The sequence below is a fragment of the Mya arenaria genome, chromosome 12 (assembly GCF_026914265.1).
Source record: "Mya arenaria isolate MELC-2E11 chromosome 12, ASM2691426v1".
Taxonomy (NCBI): Eukaryota; Metazoa; Mollusca; class Bivalvia; order Myida; family Myidae; genus Mya; species Mya arenaria.
Genome location: NC_069133.1, coordinates 40,053,152 through 40,069,607, shown reverse-complemented (window position 1 = coordinate 40,069,607; position 16,456 = coordinate 40,053,152). Strand labels below are relative to the sequence as shown.

The 16,456-nt window shown below is 35.2% G+C and overlaps 1 protein-coding gene across 1 annotated transcript; it reads right to left on the bottom strand.

Moving 5' to 3' along the window:
- Positions 1 to 893: 893 nt before the first annotated feature.
- Positions 894 to 14,479, bottom strand: LOC128210683 (protein mono-ADP-ribosyltransferase PARP14-like). The gene is made up of 11 exons (XM_052915034.1): positions 14,467 to 14,479; positions 12,652 to 12,822; positions 12,449 to 12,514; positions 10,817 to 10,996; positions 10,346 to 10,513; positions 6,299 to 6,510; positions 5,919 to 6,037; positions 4,630 to 4,730; positions 4,016 to 4,158; positions 3,181 to 3,358; positions 894 to 1,576 (listed from the first exon to the last, which is right to left on the bottom strand). The coding sequence occupies exons 1-11, from the start codon at positions 14,477 to 14,479 to the stop codon at positions 1,284 to 1,286; spliced, it is 1,644 nt and encodes a 547-aa protein (XP_052770994.1). The 3' UTR covers positions 894 to 1,283.
- Between the last annotated feature and the right edge of the window lie 1,977 nt (positions 14,480 to 16,456).

The following is a 16,456-nucleotide window of genomic DNA, read 5'->3' as shown; positions in this document are numbered from 1 at the left end:
TGCAGAGGCGGTGGGCGAGGCAAGACATATCGATATTGTGTAGCTTATTGTGGAGTTGCAGTAATGGAAAAATGGACAAAAAAAGACATAGCTATAACATTCTAGTGTTCCGTGGTATACTTCTTTTGCACATGACATACCTCCTTTCATCAGTAGAATAAACATTAACTGGATTGTTGTCCATCGCCGATTTGTTTTCAGCAGAGAATGACCGGTGCATGTGCAAAAAGGGTACCGTTTCAGTAGATTTTGCAAAGAGGGTACCGAAATGGATTCGCACCGTGTTATAGTTGCATAAATCACAATAAACAAGCTGATAAGTGACTGCCAGATATTCCTTCATTTAATAATTCAGGCATACATGTTGCATTTTTATGGTTTTATCTTTTGTTTCCATAAATATTTGAGCTGATGTGCATTTGTTTTCTGAGTTTCATTTTGCATTTGGTGCAATGTGTTTGTATTTGTTTTGTATTTATTGTCACTCCATTGATCAAAATTTGACCATCATTTTCGTGCTCTAGAGAAAACTAGTTTAGAATAGCAGGGTTGTGATGGTTATGTTTATACCACAGTCTTGTATGTGTATTTAATAACTGTTTGACTTGCAATCCTATTAGCGTCATATATTGTAGCATTGACCATGTTTATGACACTGACGGTAAAGTGGCGTGACAGTGGACGAGGGCGAACATAGTTTGATAAAGTGTGTAACGATCAAGCTTAACTTAAGCAGCTTAAGCTTAAGGCTACGCTACCAAACACAAAAGTATATGAAATGTCAAATCGTGGCGAGTTTATGATAACCGAAACACTAATCCAATTCCTGCCACACACAAATTGAATACACGAACCACTCTGATAGTAATATTCATGACTTTAACTCAATTCAATAATCAAAACACTTTGTTGAGCCATATATTTGTTATATCCACTGTATAATAGACATAAGAGAAGAAACATAGCAAAAAGGTTTTAAAATCGCTTACAAAAATGTATGTTCTACAGAACATCCAACAGGTGTGCAGGAGCAAACGCGTAAATGCTCGGGCATCTGTTTCATTAATATCAATTATTGAAACAGTTAAGCTTAACTGAGTTTCAGAAAACACACACAAATACAATGGATTTAATACAGAAAAAAACACAACAGCAACAACAAGTACCGAGAATAGTCCAAGGAGATTGACGCTACGACTCTTACAAGAACTCTGTTTAATTTATAGTCAATTGACTGATAGTGTTCAAGTGATCAAGATGAATGTCTTTCAACCAAATATTGCCTATGGTGACTTAAATGTTACTATATAGATGGGGTAGGCCTGGGTGTCGTTGAAGATTATATACATTCCCGGATTTGCAGTGTTGTCGACCACTGAATCGTACAGAGCATTCTTTCCTACATTAAGGTTCGGTGGCTGGACACGCATTCCTTGAGTTCCTGATGTAAATACACCGGTAAGGACAGCGCAGTAGTATACTCTTTTTATTCCTTGTGTTCCTGGTCTTGAATATGTATTATGACAAGAGTAGCTTGCCTGTACTGCAAAGTAAACTCCATCTCCGTAGACCGTCGCTAAAATAGCAATAGAGCAATGTTCATTACATATGATTGCATTTAGTTTGTTAAATAAACAGCCAATTGTTTGTACAATATCACAAGCAGAACCATTGTACTCCATGTTACTATTTTTTGAAAGAGGAACATCTACATTATAGTGACACAGAACTCTTAAACAGAAAGCATGTACTGTTCAATCAAATGGTACTCAGTTTTCGCTGTACAAATGGTAATGCAGTTTTATAGTTTGACCAGAAATTATTGAGAATTTTATTAACAACTTTGATGTGGCAACATATTTGTTTTGTGCTCAACATCAATTAACTTCTTTTAATATAAGGGGAAGTAACTCTTTCGTTAAATTTTCCAGTAGTCTTTTAGAGTGATCTCCCTTTGTTTACATTTGAGCAGACGTCCTTGAAAGTTGAATGTTGAAATGAGTGCTTATGAGAAAAAAATTGTTTATGAGCTCTATAGTGATGGGATTACAACTGCAAGCACCAGTTCAGAAACTGCAGACATTCCTCTATCTACTGCATACAGGGTTTTGAGAAATATTGAGAATGGACAGGGAATAGAGCATAAGAAGGGAGCAGGTAGGCCTCGAAGTTTGACAGTTGGTGATCGGAGGAGGTTGGGTTTAGTCACATCCCAAAACAGGAGATGGAGTATTTCCAAGATCAGAGGTAAAATGATTTACAGAGGGACTGTGCCGGTATCCAAAGAGACTGTGTGGAAAGAGCTCAATTCCATAGGCTGGGAAAAAAAGAATGCAACGCCATCACCACTCACGAGGCCAGAGCAAAAACAGAAGAGTTTGGAGTTTGCGTCACAGAGACTTTAACTGTGATAATGTGATATTCTCTGATGAAAGCTCTTTCTATTATGAAAATGTGGACTAAAGACGACAAATCTCCACTTTACCGGCGACCAAAACACAGTCCCAAGTTCCATGTGTGGGGTGGGGTATGTCTCTTTGGAGTGACGCCACTGTGTGTCTTCGAGGGTAATCTTACCAGTGAGCGGTATACAGACATTCTTCATAGACATTTGCTTACAACAGCCCAGGTTTTGTATGGACATGAATGGATTTTGCAACAAGATAATGATCCAAAACATACTGCCAAACATGCAAAATCCTGGTATTTAGCGGAAAATGTCAATGTTTTGGAGTGGCCAAGCTATAGTCCTGATCTGAATCCTATTGAGAACATTTGGGGGTTAATGAAGAACAATATCAACCAGAAAAACCTAACTACCATAGATGCTATGAAGCAAGAGGTAGTCAGTTTCTGGGACACTATGGACCCTGATTTGATACTTCTTTGATAGTGAGTATGCCCAGGAGAATTGAAGCATGTATTACTCAGGAAGGCGGACTTACAAACTATTGAATGCTGGTGATTTTATATTGTGAATATAATCAATATATGTTCAATATCATGATATAAACAACTAATTGATGCTATGTTTTGTTCTAGTTTTATGTACAAAAACATAATTCTCAATAATTTTTGGTCAAACTATAAAAGATTATCGAATCCCGGGTCAGTTATACAATGAAAAATACAGAGACAAACCTTAAAGTATAATAATTATTTTTTTTATAACGAGATTACCGTTTTTCCCACAGTAGCTTCTGTTAAAGCCATGTGCATTGACACTGTCCACGGTGTCTTCAGATGTACCGTGCCACAGGAATTGCTCGTTTTTCGTTCCTGCAGGATTCTGGCCCTCGAGCTGTTTCTTTTTCGCTTCATACTGTAGCCATAGTGATTTGTTTTGAACTTTCTCGATCTGAAAAAGCATTATATACATTAACGCAAGCATGTGTGTTTAACGAAAGAGGGTGTTTCAATTTCATTTTTGTTCTATTTTATTATCAAAATAGGAAATGCTTTAAATCAGAATGAAATATTATTGTAAAATGAACATCTATGTGTTTTAAACATATTTTAAATAATCTATTTTACATAAGAATATGTGACCTTTTTACCTATCAATCTGAATTTGGACATGAACTGACTATTTCAATGTTGGTGCTTTACACTTGTCTTTCGTTCTGCTTTGTTTTGAATGGTATTCAACTACACCACTTACTTTAATAAGATGTATTTACACATGTTCTATGTTATATATATGTGTTTGTATGTATGCATATAAATCTCACTGAACGGTGCCAATGAAAAAATATATTATAAAATGACCACATCAGAACACAATAGTTCATTTAGCCTTCATTAGGAAACAAACAACCTTTTTGCTGTTTCAAACTGCTCATTGTTAAATGCCAAAATGAAGAACATATTTACAGAATACTCATTAAATTTTCTGTAAAAGCTACTGGTAGTATGTATACTGTAATCGTCTGAATCGAATGTGGATCGATCCCGATATACTATTAACCATATACAGAGTTCAACGGAATGGGCCACAAATAAGGTGGTGGTTTACCGCATGAATGGTGAAGTCTGCCCCACTTGAAGCATAGAATTTCCATGCAATATCCGTGTATTCCTGGTCAGCCAATGCCATCTTGTAGACAAGCAAGTTCCCCTTCATTGGTTTCCAGTTGGCAGGGACCTCACCACTAAATTCTGCAAACAGTACATAATATATTGGAACAGAGATAATATTATGACAGGACGCTTTAATGGCGTCCTGTGTCACGACGAATCATGTGTTAACACAATGCAGCCCGCTGAGAACGGATGCGTTTATTTCACCGAACAAAATGCTTTTATTGTAACATTCCTTTTTTATGCCTCCTTCGTTTATTTGTTTGTTCCTATGTTTGAATCCAATGTTTAAATTTATAAATAGTGTTACTGCATTTAACTTTTACACGACGATCCCGGAGGTTTAGATTTCGAGTGTTAGAATAACCTTGCTAGAATTAAAATGAAATGTCACATGTAAATGAAGCACATAATACAGGGTACTAGCATAATAAGCTTAAAGCATAATACTGCTAGCCATCATTGCACTCATAAATATGGAAAAGCAAAACCAACTAGCATAAAAGTAACAACGAAAAGAACGACCAGTCAGATTCGTAAACTCGCTACCTTTGATCAGATCTTTTCGAAGAATAGTATCCTTTTCATCAGGCTTTGACTGGCAATACTCAGTATAATCCTTAAAGTCTATAACGACTGTGTCACCCTCGCTGTGAAAAGAAACGCACCGAATTTAATTATTTACAAGTTAAACCATTGGGCATCTTAATGAATACGTGATGAATATGGAATTTTCGTAACTATGTGGCACAGAAATAGGAATAAGGCAATATGCACAGGTCCAATGTCCTCTACCCGTTATGTGCTCGTGGTTATAATATTTTCAACTGATGTGCATAATTCCCTTATTGGTCAATTACCTCTCTTATACAACGTTTCATATACCAAGCTGAATATTTCTCGAGTTACCGCAGGATCCAGTTTTGTCAGGGTTTATAATGTCATAGATGTCATAGTAACGACATCTTTCATCCGACAAACGAAATAAAATGACGCGCAAAATTGCCTTTTGACCCTTTATAAACATATCAGGGCCCGTATTCACTAACATTCTTAGTTTAAGACTCAGACTCAGAAAAGGTAATTTTCAATTTTGTTGTAAAGATGCTATAATAGGAGCAAAGATGTTACAAATAATCGGTTCTACAATCAGACATACATATTTTGTCAAAATTAATTATATTATAAATAATTTGAAATAATTAAGAATTCAGTTTTCTGAGGCTGAAACTCCGACCTTGGTAGCTAGTTGATACCGGTCCAGGTTTCATAAGGCTAGCTTGCATAATCGTGAGATATTGCACTATCAAGTTACAAACCGTCGAGGGTAAACAACAGCGACTGGAAATAGGAACGCTCCGTCAGTACAATGACTTGAATGGTATCAATTTTCGAAATGCTTACATGTATGTGAACTTGTCTTTCTGTGCTTTGAAAGCCTGCTCTATTTGGTAATTCAACAAATAATCATAGGGCTTAAGATCATCCTCCATTTCGGTGATTTCTATCCAATACCACTGGACGACATCCTTGAGTATCATCGCGGTATTCTGATCTTGTTATATCCTTACAGCATCTCGTATGCAACTGTATATATACAAATTATAGCATACGACATTTCCTCAATTTTGTTAAACAGTATATTGAAAGAGAACAAAATAAAGACTTCGAATCTGAGGGCTCAAATAGATAATAAACGAGTAACCCTGATCGTTAAAAGATATGAACTCGAACAATCTAAATATTTGTGCAGCTTTCCTATGAAAACTGCGAATATGTAAAAAAGATATTTATCGTTGGCCGTTCATATTTTTTAGATGAAATTTAAATCAATATACCTGTTTATATCATCCGTGACTTTGAACACATTTTGCATAACACCAACAATCTGAATGTTTCCACCAATCAATTTGTACTCAACATGGTTTTCTTCTGCTTTCTGCTTGAGTTTCTTAAGCTGCAACCGAAATATGTATTTTTTCAATATACACTATCCTTTTGTGATACTGTTAAGTGGCACATAGCCATATTACAAATATATATCAAGACAAAGAAATAGAAAACACACAATACATTCATAACAATTTACACTTATCAATAACTGGATTTCCCCGTTTATAAGAACACACTTTCCAAGTAAACTATGTTACAAATTTAAACACATTGTAAATTTTTACAGATAACAGATAATCACGGAAACACACACATAAAATAATACCTGTTTATCATCCATCTTTAAAAGGAAGGAGTCTGTAAACTCTCTTATGGAGATTACCCGGTCTATGCAACTTTCGAGCTTATGAATTGCTCCCGATATAGTTTTCTGTTCAAGAGCCCATATTGTGAATTGCACAGAGTCAGCATCTGCATTGCACTTAACAGCCGTACGAGGGGAAGGCTTTTTGGATGGAGGCGATTCTTTGCCAACTACTATATAACAGACAATTAATATATATAATATCATTTGTTCGTCTGGATGTGTATCCCGATAAACATAAGATACATGTAGAAGCTCTTGTCACAACAGAAACACGTTTAGACCAATTAAAGTTTTTTAGTTGATTTCTTTGAAGCTAAAGTATAGTGGTTCAGAAACAACGCCTAGCGAACAAGGGATAAAAAATGAACAATATATTTTCTATTTTAAATATATTTCCCCCATTAATAGTTTAATACGACGGTGTCAGAAATGTGACGTCACCACAAATGTCATCGACCACGGTCATTTTAGGGAGTATTTAGGATCGTTTCGATATTCCTTTTTTTAAACATTGAACAAATCTATTATAGGCATAGCCAACCGGACCTCTCCTTGTGTTAGCGTTTGTATATGATATAATTTATTAACCGTTCGGGACTTTTGGATAAAAACACAACAAAAACAAAACAAAATGTCAAAAAGAAAGGCCGCAGTGCGACGAACCAAGGTTTTCAATAACTGATTGAAGAACCTCAGCATTCGTTGTGAGATTGAGTTTCCATTTTTTTTTCTTTTTTAGTACCAGTGACCTTGACCCTAAAGACCCCAAATGCAATCCCATAAACTGTTCCTAAATACCAAGTTTAGTCACAAATGTAAATTGAATATACCATTATGATAAAGCAATTGTTAATCAAAAAGTAGATCTGAAAATATTATCGTAACGAGTTTTGCGATTGATTACAACGGAACACTGATGACCACACTATTTTAAAAGTTCTTTCCAACATGATTTTCTTTTCCGAGCGATTCCAGTAGGGACATGATGGTGGAGGCAGTGTGATTGTTCGTTACCCTGTTGCACGTTAAAAATGAGCCGTCAAGGACAGCGCCATCGACTATTACGCCGCTTTTACCTTTAATGATGTAATAAAAAGCGGAAGGATCACTGTAAAATTATATTACGTGCAAAACCTTAACCAGAATTTCTAAGTATAATAATAAAGGGGCAAAATTTATATCACATGCAAGACATAGTTTTCTCACTTGATTAATAAAGTAGGTTGGATAATTGGGAACACGTGTCTTAAGTATCAATGCAATACATAATGTATTTGCTCAGGTATTGCGATTAATGCGATTGCATGCAAATCCAAAACCAGAATTTTAAAGTTAGCATTACACGCGAAATAGATTTATCTTACTTTGTTATTCAAGTAGGTGGGATGGTTAAATACCATTGTATAACGTCTCAATGAAATACATCTAGAAGGTACTGATATATCAATCGATTTGTGCTTACATGCATACCTCATCAGAGTTTTAAGTCGAAGAATAAAGGGCAATGATTTGATTAAATGAAAGATATAGAGGGTATATGTTGAATTCAGTATAAGATCGTATTTTATTTCACGAGTGGTCACAGAAAAGATATTTTCACGAGTGGAAACATTTTTCTTCTGTGACCACAAGTGAAATACGATCTTACACTGAATTAAAAAAAATATATATTTCATGCATTTATTGTGTGTGTTTTTTTTTAAATATATTTCCCCGCTGGAGTAAATTTTGTTTGACGACAGTCCCTTTCCGTGGCCTCTTTTTAAAGGGAAGTTACTGCGACATAACCGCTGTGTCAAGGTAACTCCTATGCGAGCGAGCAGTCCGTCCACTAAAAAACGTTCCAAACTTTATGGAAATGGTAATTGCAAATGAAAATATTTTTTAGATAAAACCATACTACCATCAACGAAACCTTTGATTTTTAACAGTTATTGAGGCACAAAACAAGTATTTAATCAAAAGCATTTCACAAATAAAAATAAATATCATGTAGAAATACAATTAAATGAAACTTGAGCATGATCTTTCTTTGTACATTCAATTTTTTTTACCAGATTTAAAGTGACACTCTTATTCAAAACCAGTACTTAATACATGTATTACAAACATCAATTTTGACTGCTAAACCTCTACTTTTTTCTAAATTATGCAATTATGGAAAATATCAGATACTAAAAACAAGATTGTAACTGTGTATTTAATAGTAGAAAGCGAAAAAATATTAAATGATTGGTGAATGCTAAAAGGTTTACTGGGATCTATTTTAGTTTCTCAATGTAAAAATACCGTGTTTTATGCACATATTTTTCAAATTAAACTCGGTTTCCTTCATAAAAAACATTGTTTTCGACATTTATTCTTCCTTAAAGAAATATTAAACAATTCTATTAATTGTGGTAAATCTTAATTGGAAGTAAGTGTGCATCTTTATATTATCAAATATGGACTTATAACAGTGTGCATGCGTAAAATCAACGGAAGTCTGTGTTCAGTGTTTATGTAGTGTATATCTAATTACTTTTGCTCTCAGACTCTGGATCTTAAGGTATTTTTTCGGGGGTGGGGGACGGGGCAGCCGATGGTTTTTTTTGTTGTTGAGATAGCAAGTTATTTTTATATCTATTAAACTGAATGTCACGTTTCCGTTAGATTTTGGATTAACAAAAACCGCAGAGGAAATGTCGAGTATGTTTTCGAAGATGCTTTTGAGAATGATGGAGCGCAGACTTCGGATGTTTTCTCGACGAGATGTCGGAAATCACCATGACCTGGTTGGTTTTCAGTCTGCCATAAATTTGTATGGCCGATGATCTGAACTATTTGATAAGGCGAGACTCATTTGTCGTTCAACTTTTGGACAAGCCTTTTCTTTATTTGCATTATTTTTATAAAAAAAAAATTGATAAAAGTAAAGCGTTAAATAAATTAGTCAAATTCAATATGCTTGTGTAAACATGTACGCGGTTACAGTTTGTAGGTAGAAATGACCTTCAACTCTATTACTAGCACATGTTGCCAAGTAAGTATTCAACCGATATCACCAAGCGGGTTAACTGTAACAGTATGTTCCATGAAATAGTTCATACATAAAGGGTCAGTTCATTCCTTTTTAATAGTTATAATCAATCGCAAAATATTTGTTTAGTTAAAAATATTGCATAATTTGATATTCAAATAATCAAATTCAAATAATCAAATAGTCATTCACCAATATATTTCATTCTTTCACCGATATGCATGAAATAAAAACATATCACATCTGATTAATCAAGTAGGTTGGATAGTAAACTTTGTGCTTACCTTCGAAATCTTTACCTCGGAGTGACGCCAACGATGCCGCTTGGGGTGTTAGTATAGCTCCCCTTAATCTCGGAATTTGCAGCCTGTCTATACATTATGAACCATAACCTTACAAGACTTATAATAACACTGTCAATTTTAAACAATAATGGGGTTCAACCCTGGCTGGCATAATTTGTATTCCTTGGCCTTCACGGACAAGTATAAAGATTTTATGTAACCTTTGGTTTTGGTAAATAATAAAGCATTGCGTTATTATACAAAGTCAAGGTTGGCATTGATTGTTCTGTCCGAATTTTATAAATATATCATCAATATCAATAAGCTTCATTCAGGACTTCAATGGCATCAAAAACCTACAAAAATAATGATTACCAATTGATAATAAATATTCAAAGTGGCATTCATTTTAGAGTTAAGTTCAGAATATGATCAACTTCTAGATTAAGGACAAATTCCTTTAACTAGAATATATATTTACATGCATCGAAAATACTTCGATACACTAACATGCTTTAAAAAGTGATTTTGTTTAGGTATACTAATCATTGACATTGACTTATGACCTATTGACCTAACAATGAGAAGGGGAACATATCATCGATGTTCACACATATAATCTACACCAAATTTCTATATTTCTGCGATGAATTCCAGTTGGCATAATAAGGTACACACAGAACAAATATGCACTCCAGTTACCCTGTAAGCCTTTTGCATTGCGAACTGCACTGTGAAAACTTTCAATCATCTCTTTCTGAAAAATCACAAATCTGATGTCTGTTAAGCTGCCGCACCCATCCGTTGCAAATTCTTTTATCGCCTGAACCATAATTTGTGCCGTTGCCGCAGCGACGCGAGCACTCATGCCTACAAAGAAATACTCATGTCATACACAATAAAACAGATCGATAAACTAATATCGCAATATGCCAAAAGTATATGAATGACATTATAGACGGATAGCTTTTCTTTTCAAAACTTGCATTTGAAACTCCGGAAGGATGGAAAGCATTCATTCAGTTTTTCCATAATATTTCGAAAAGGAATAGATCTATTCAAAAACTGGCCTATATTCTAGTCCAACAGTTGTATTTGTATCTGGCGAAACATCGATAAATAGAAGAGTATATATTAAACTAATTCAGTTATGATATCTGGCAGTAACATTACCAGTTCCTAATGCAGGGAATGCAAGGCTACGGAAGCCCTTTTTCTTGGAACGTTCTAAGCACTTGACGATAATCTGTCTCCAGTCCTGTGGCGACTCTATGGCCACAACATGCATAATTTGACGGCACTTCAAATGCGGAGCTTTCGTTATAACCACTTCATACTTCTTCATGTCACCCTCTGTAAAAAAAACATTAGAGCAAACACAATAATGACAGTCATCTCATGAATTTGGTAAGTGTACATCGATTTAACTGTAAATTGAATTAACAAATATTTGTAGGAATTGATCATCTCGGGAATTTGAAACCTAGCGACAATATTTACCAATTTTAACCATAAATTTCTGCGGATTCAGATGTTTCTCTTTTTTGGAGTTCCAATCAGGGTTTTATGAATTTTAAAATCACTTTAAATGGAAGAAATTGAAATCTGATATTAATAACCAAAATGTGATCCACCTCATGGCATAATGTCTCACAAAAAAAGGCTGGAGCATTTGCAGGACCACATGGCATTATGTCTAACAAATATGGCTGCTGCGTTTGCAAAACCACATGGCATGACGTCTTAAGAACATGACTAGTGCATTTGCTTGACCGTATGGCATTATGTCTTAACAATATGGTTGAATGACTACATGGCATTATGTCTAACACATATGGCTGGTGCATTTACTTAACCATTTGGCATTATGTCTACCCAATACGGCTGGTGACCTTGCAGGGCCACATGACAGTATGCCTTATAAATATAGCTGGCGCATTTGCAAGACACCATTGCATTATTTCTTATCAACATGGCTGGTGCATTTGAAAGATCACATGACATTTTGTCTGTGCCATAGGATTGAAACTCCTTTAACCTTGACAACAATACAGCGCGGGTCTTGACAATGAGACACTGCCTTTACGTGTCAAAAACATACGTCGAGTTATTTCAAATTTCATCAGAACATAAAAAACACCAATATTTGCCAACCTGTCGACACGTCATCCTGATATGACAAACAGAGAAAGTTACAGCAAGGACACGACCAAATATACTATCAACAGCGCTCCATGTTAAACAAACACTTAGCGTCACCCTGACCTTTAAGGTAAGGACATGGATCTTGCACGCAACGCGCAACACGCTGTCTTGGTTTGCCAAACACATATAGCAAATAATTTTAAAATATGTCCATACATGAAAAACTAAACGCACGGGCACAACCATCTGTACTATATGTCTCATTTGCAGCCTTCCATTGTATTCACTACGTTTGACATTGACCTTAGAGGTAGGGACACGGGTCATGCACGCGACACGTCGTCTTTGTATGTCAAACACATGCCGCAAGTTATTTAAAATCTGTCCCTACATCAGAAAGTTTTAGCCCAGATACGACCACCTCTATTCAATGTCACGATATGCAGAACTCCACAGTATTTAAACACTAAGTGAGAACTTGACCTTAAAGTTAGTAACACAGGGCCTGTGAGCGTCTGCATATACCGAAGGCAAATTATTTATGTCCATACAAAAGCCCAAACGTGAAAAGTTCCGGACACAAGGACAGACGAATAGTGAGATTTGTTAGTATGCCCACATACGGGGGAACAAAAAACAACAAGGGGTAAAAGCAATTACTCTTTGAGCGTGCCTCCTGCAAAAGTGATTTCCCGCATTTCTTCATCAACGCCTGTGAAATCATTCCTCAAATGTAAATACACGATTTGGAAATTAATACAAAGGAATCTATGAGTACATTGCTATGCTGATATGTAAAGGAGTGGTTATAATGAATCTTTTTGAGTTGTTTTTGAAATACATGTCAATTCCAACATGTTTACCCCTTTTAAAATCCAAGTCTTTATTTAAGCTGTTAACAATGCACTCAGCATCCTCAGCAGTGATGTCGCCTGACTTGATTGTAACTTTTATGTTCCCAAAAGAGTAAGGGTCAAGGCACGTTGCTCCTGGAAGTTTCTCGTATAAACGTTCGGCATCTTCATCGGAATCGTCTGCTTTTACAGTATTGCAGCATTAAACACAAACATCACAAGCTGTTGATAACACATTTTTCCGGGTTTCTTACTTTACCATTGTGACGTAATTCAATACATTTTATCGAGTTTCATAATAGGAATATCTGAAAAAGTTTCCGATTGGCAACTTTTTTGTTTATGTACGACGACAACGATCACGTCGATACTAAAAAAGTCGTTGCGTATCTTTTTTTGTTATTGAAAACGATGAAAAATAATCAACATTCGATATAGATAAACTTAAAAAGCTGCAATTATTTATGATTAAGTTCATCAGCCCTTTTTTGTTTCTCTTAAACAGCATCATCAAATATCCACCATTTATTTATTATTTTACTGAATGGTAACACACACGTTTTGTTAATTGTTTTACCAGATATGGTATTTCTTTTTCATAGGCTAAAACAAACGCTAAATAAAAGTTCAGAAACACAGCCTTGATAAACGAAGCACGTAGTCTTTGCCTATTTGCCAAATTTAAAAATTGGCAACAAATGTTCTTATGGTATGATTTAGTATTCATCTTTGATAAACTAAGGTCATGCCATGCAACCAAATAAACTTGATTGACATGAGCTAAAAAGTAAGCAAAGATTCCTACTGTTAAACTTTAATACATCTGACTAAGGCTGAATTATCAAGAAACACAAACAACGAGGCAAATTCTAGCCCAATACGGTGTGCTTCTCTTACAATATTCCGATATTCGATCTTCAAACCCAATCATTAAAAGAGAGATAAACAATTAACGAACTTATGCGGTTGGAGTTTATAAAAAATGACATTTATGTTAATCGATTAATTCATCTATAAAAAAACTGGAAGGAATGCACAACCAATAAAATATAAACACATGATAATCATTAATAAAACTTTCCAGTATTAATAAAATGATTGCTTCCGCAAATGGAATTCATCTTACACAGGCGGAAAACTTAGAACAGCATGTATTTTATTTTGTAAACTCATCGATATCAAATATATTAAAAGTCTTTAACGAATACAATTACGATTATAATAGTTTCACCATGATTTAAAGAAACAAGAAGTCTCCGTGAGAACGAAAAAAAACAAAAAAAAAAACGATTTAGTAGGCATTGCCTTGATTGCTTTTATCTATTTAATTTTAGAAATCAAGAACATAAAAAAAGGTTGCAATTATATAAGGCAAAAATGGTACTTATTAATTACCTTAAATTTTTGGCCCACCGAAACACATTTTGGATACAAAATCAAAGATACTTTTTTTTACATAAAATCGATTCTTTCTTGTGTCGAACCGATTCGATTATCAGCGATTTGCTGTTACATTATAGACAATAAGGTTTCCGATTTACACAGCATATGACTAGTTTGTCTACTGAAACTATTGTTTTAGGTTATATATAAAATGATTTGTTTGGTAAAGGCCAGAAGGCTCCAAACAACATTAAGAAAGGTGCTGGCTACTGGCATAGACCTTACGATATCTAGTTATTAAAACGGTAGTATCTATAACGGATAATCTAGCAATTCTGTAATTTCTCAATACTTTACATTATTGTGCATACCCAAAAAAGTGTGCAGGCATTGTTATGTTATCACTCGGACAACTTTTTCGCCTTCAATGTCATTATGAACCTTTTGACCTCATGGTTCCTAATCACTTATCAATAACTATTTGTGTTATTTTCATAACCATATGCCTACATACTGGAAGAGCTATACCAATCAACAATAATTCATTAGAATTGTGGTCAAGTGTGGAGGAGTGATGCAGTTAGAGGTAGAGACAAATGTCTGCCCTCGACCTTTCATCTTTATGTACCGAACACATGTGCTTATTTATTTAAAGATCCCTCAGTTACAACCCGTGGACCTATAAGTGTGGACCTGACCTCCATTAAGATCAGAGGGAAATGGGTCTTGCATGCAAAACGTCGCCTTTGCGTTACCAACATATGTGCCAAGATATTAAAAATCTCTCTGTGCACAGTTAAAGCCCAGACACGACCATCTATACCTTGTATTGATATAAACAGCATTCCGTAATGATTGAACTCCCAAGTGTGACCATGACATTGAAAATGGGTCGTTTGTCTTGCATATACACCAAACACAGGTACCAACTTATTCCAAAATCTCACTTTGCAAGACTAAGTTACAGCCCGGACATGACCAACTCTACTGTACTTGCATATAAGCAGCATTCCTTCATTATTAAAGTCAAAGTGTGACCTAGAACTTTAAGGTAGGGTCGTTTGCCTTGCTCGCGACACTTTGTCCAAATGTGTTAAACACCTGTGTCAAGTACAATCCCCTCATTGTAAGACAAACTTACAGCCCTGACACGGAATCGATGCGGACGATGCGATTTTAATTTACCCGTCATTGGGGCCATAGCAAAAAGTGGACACAACTCAAAAAGTCGAACTTGACCTGTTTGTTATGGTGTTGTACATGTGTACTTAAATATTATTTAATCCGTCAACCCTTTCACGGGTTATTGTCAGCCCACCGTATTTGTTTTTAATTTATCAGACGAAAAAGGGTCCATTTCTCCGTTAAAATTTGATGGTTTGTAACCAGAGCTGTATTTAATTGTGTTAAAGATGTGTACACAACTTATAAAAATCCGTCGACAGTTTCATGAGTTTGGTGGTGTATTTTAGCCCATTCTACGTTGAAAACGGGTAATTACTCTATAAAAGTAATTTGTAGGTCGGGCTTGTACTTTATTTTTTTTTTACTGGCATTAAACATGCTACCAAAACTAAAGCAGTCAGTCGACCCTTTCATGTCCGGTTACCGGTAATTTCGCAAAATGTTTTTTGAAATGAGGCTATTTAAACGAGGCTCCATAAACAGAAACTCAAGTGGAACTTAATCTGTATTTTATGCAAAAATTATTTTGTCCAAGTTGATTTTTTACAGATTTATTGAAAAACCATCTTTAGGCTTCTTTTTGAAAGACAAAATAAAATAAAATGAAAATTACCAGATTTCCGATGTTGTGGCTTGCTTGCATGTTTTTTTCACGTTTTGAGCACCTCATTCCTTCTGAAGAGCTTCAGTAAAAGCATAAACTGTGCCATCCTTCTTATCACACAGGTAGATCTCTGTCAAAGAGCTATCTTGTTCCTCCCGGAAAAAGTTCTTGACGGCCGCTACAATAATGTCTGTCGCTTTCTTTACAGGAAATCTAAAAAGAATCGCAATAAATATAACACTGGTTGAATTACATGTATATAGTTAACACAATTAAAATTACACGGACCAAAACGTTGACCTATTTCCTGTTTATATGTACAATTATGATTCGTAGGAAAATGTTGCTTAAACCGCCATGGCATTGCCAGTGAAATACCTAAGTAATAACTCAATAGGGACCGAATATATATATATATATATATATATATATATATATATATATATATATATATATATATATATAGTGTGATACTGACCTATAAACACCACAACTTATAGCAGGCATGGCAAGTGATTTCATATGTTTCATAGACGCCTGTTTCATTGCCTTGAACACCACCTCTGTCAGCTTTTCATCCTCTTGGTGAGTACCGTCCTTCCAAGCCGGACCAACCACATGAATAATGTGCTTTGCTTTCAG

What these genes read in the sequence shown, in the direction of transcription:
- LOC128210683 (XM_052915034.1), bottom strand. An exon ending in AGACTTGGATTTTAAAAGGG is followed by an intron (nt 12,515 to 12,651) that starts GTAAACATGTTG and finishes TTTACATTTGAG; the next exon opens with GAATGATTTCACAGGCGTTG. An exon ending in CAGACTTCACCATTCATGCG is followed by an intron (nt 3,359 to 4,015) that starts GTAAACCACCAC and finishes ATGCTTTTTCAG; the next exon opens with ATCGAGAAAGTTCAAAACAA.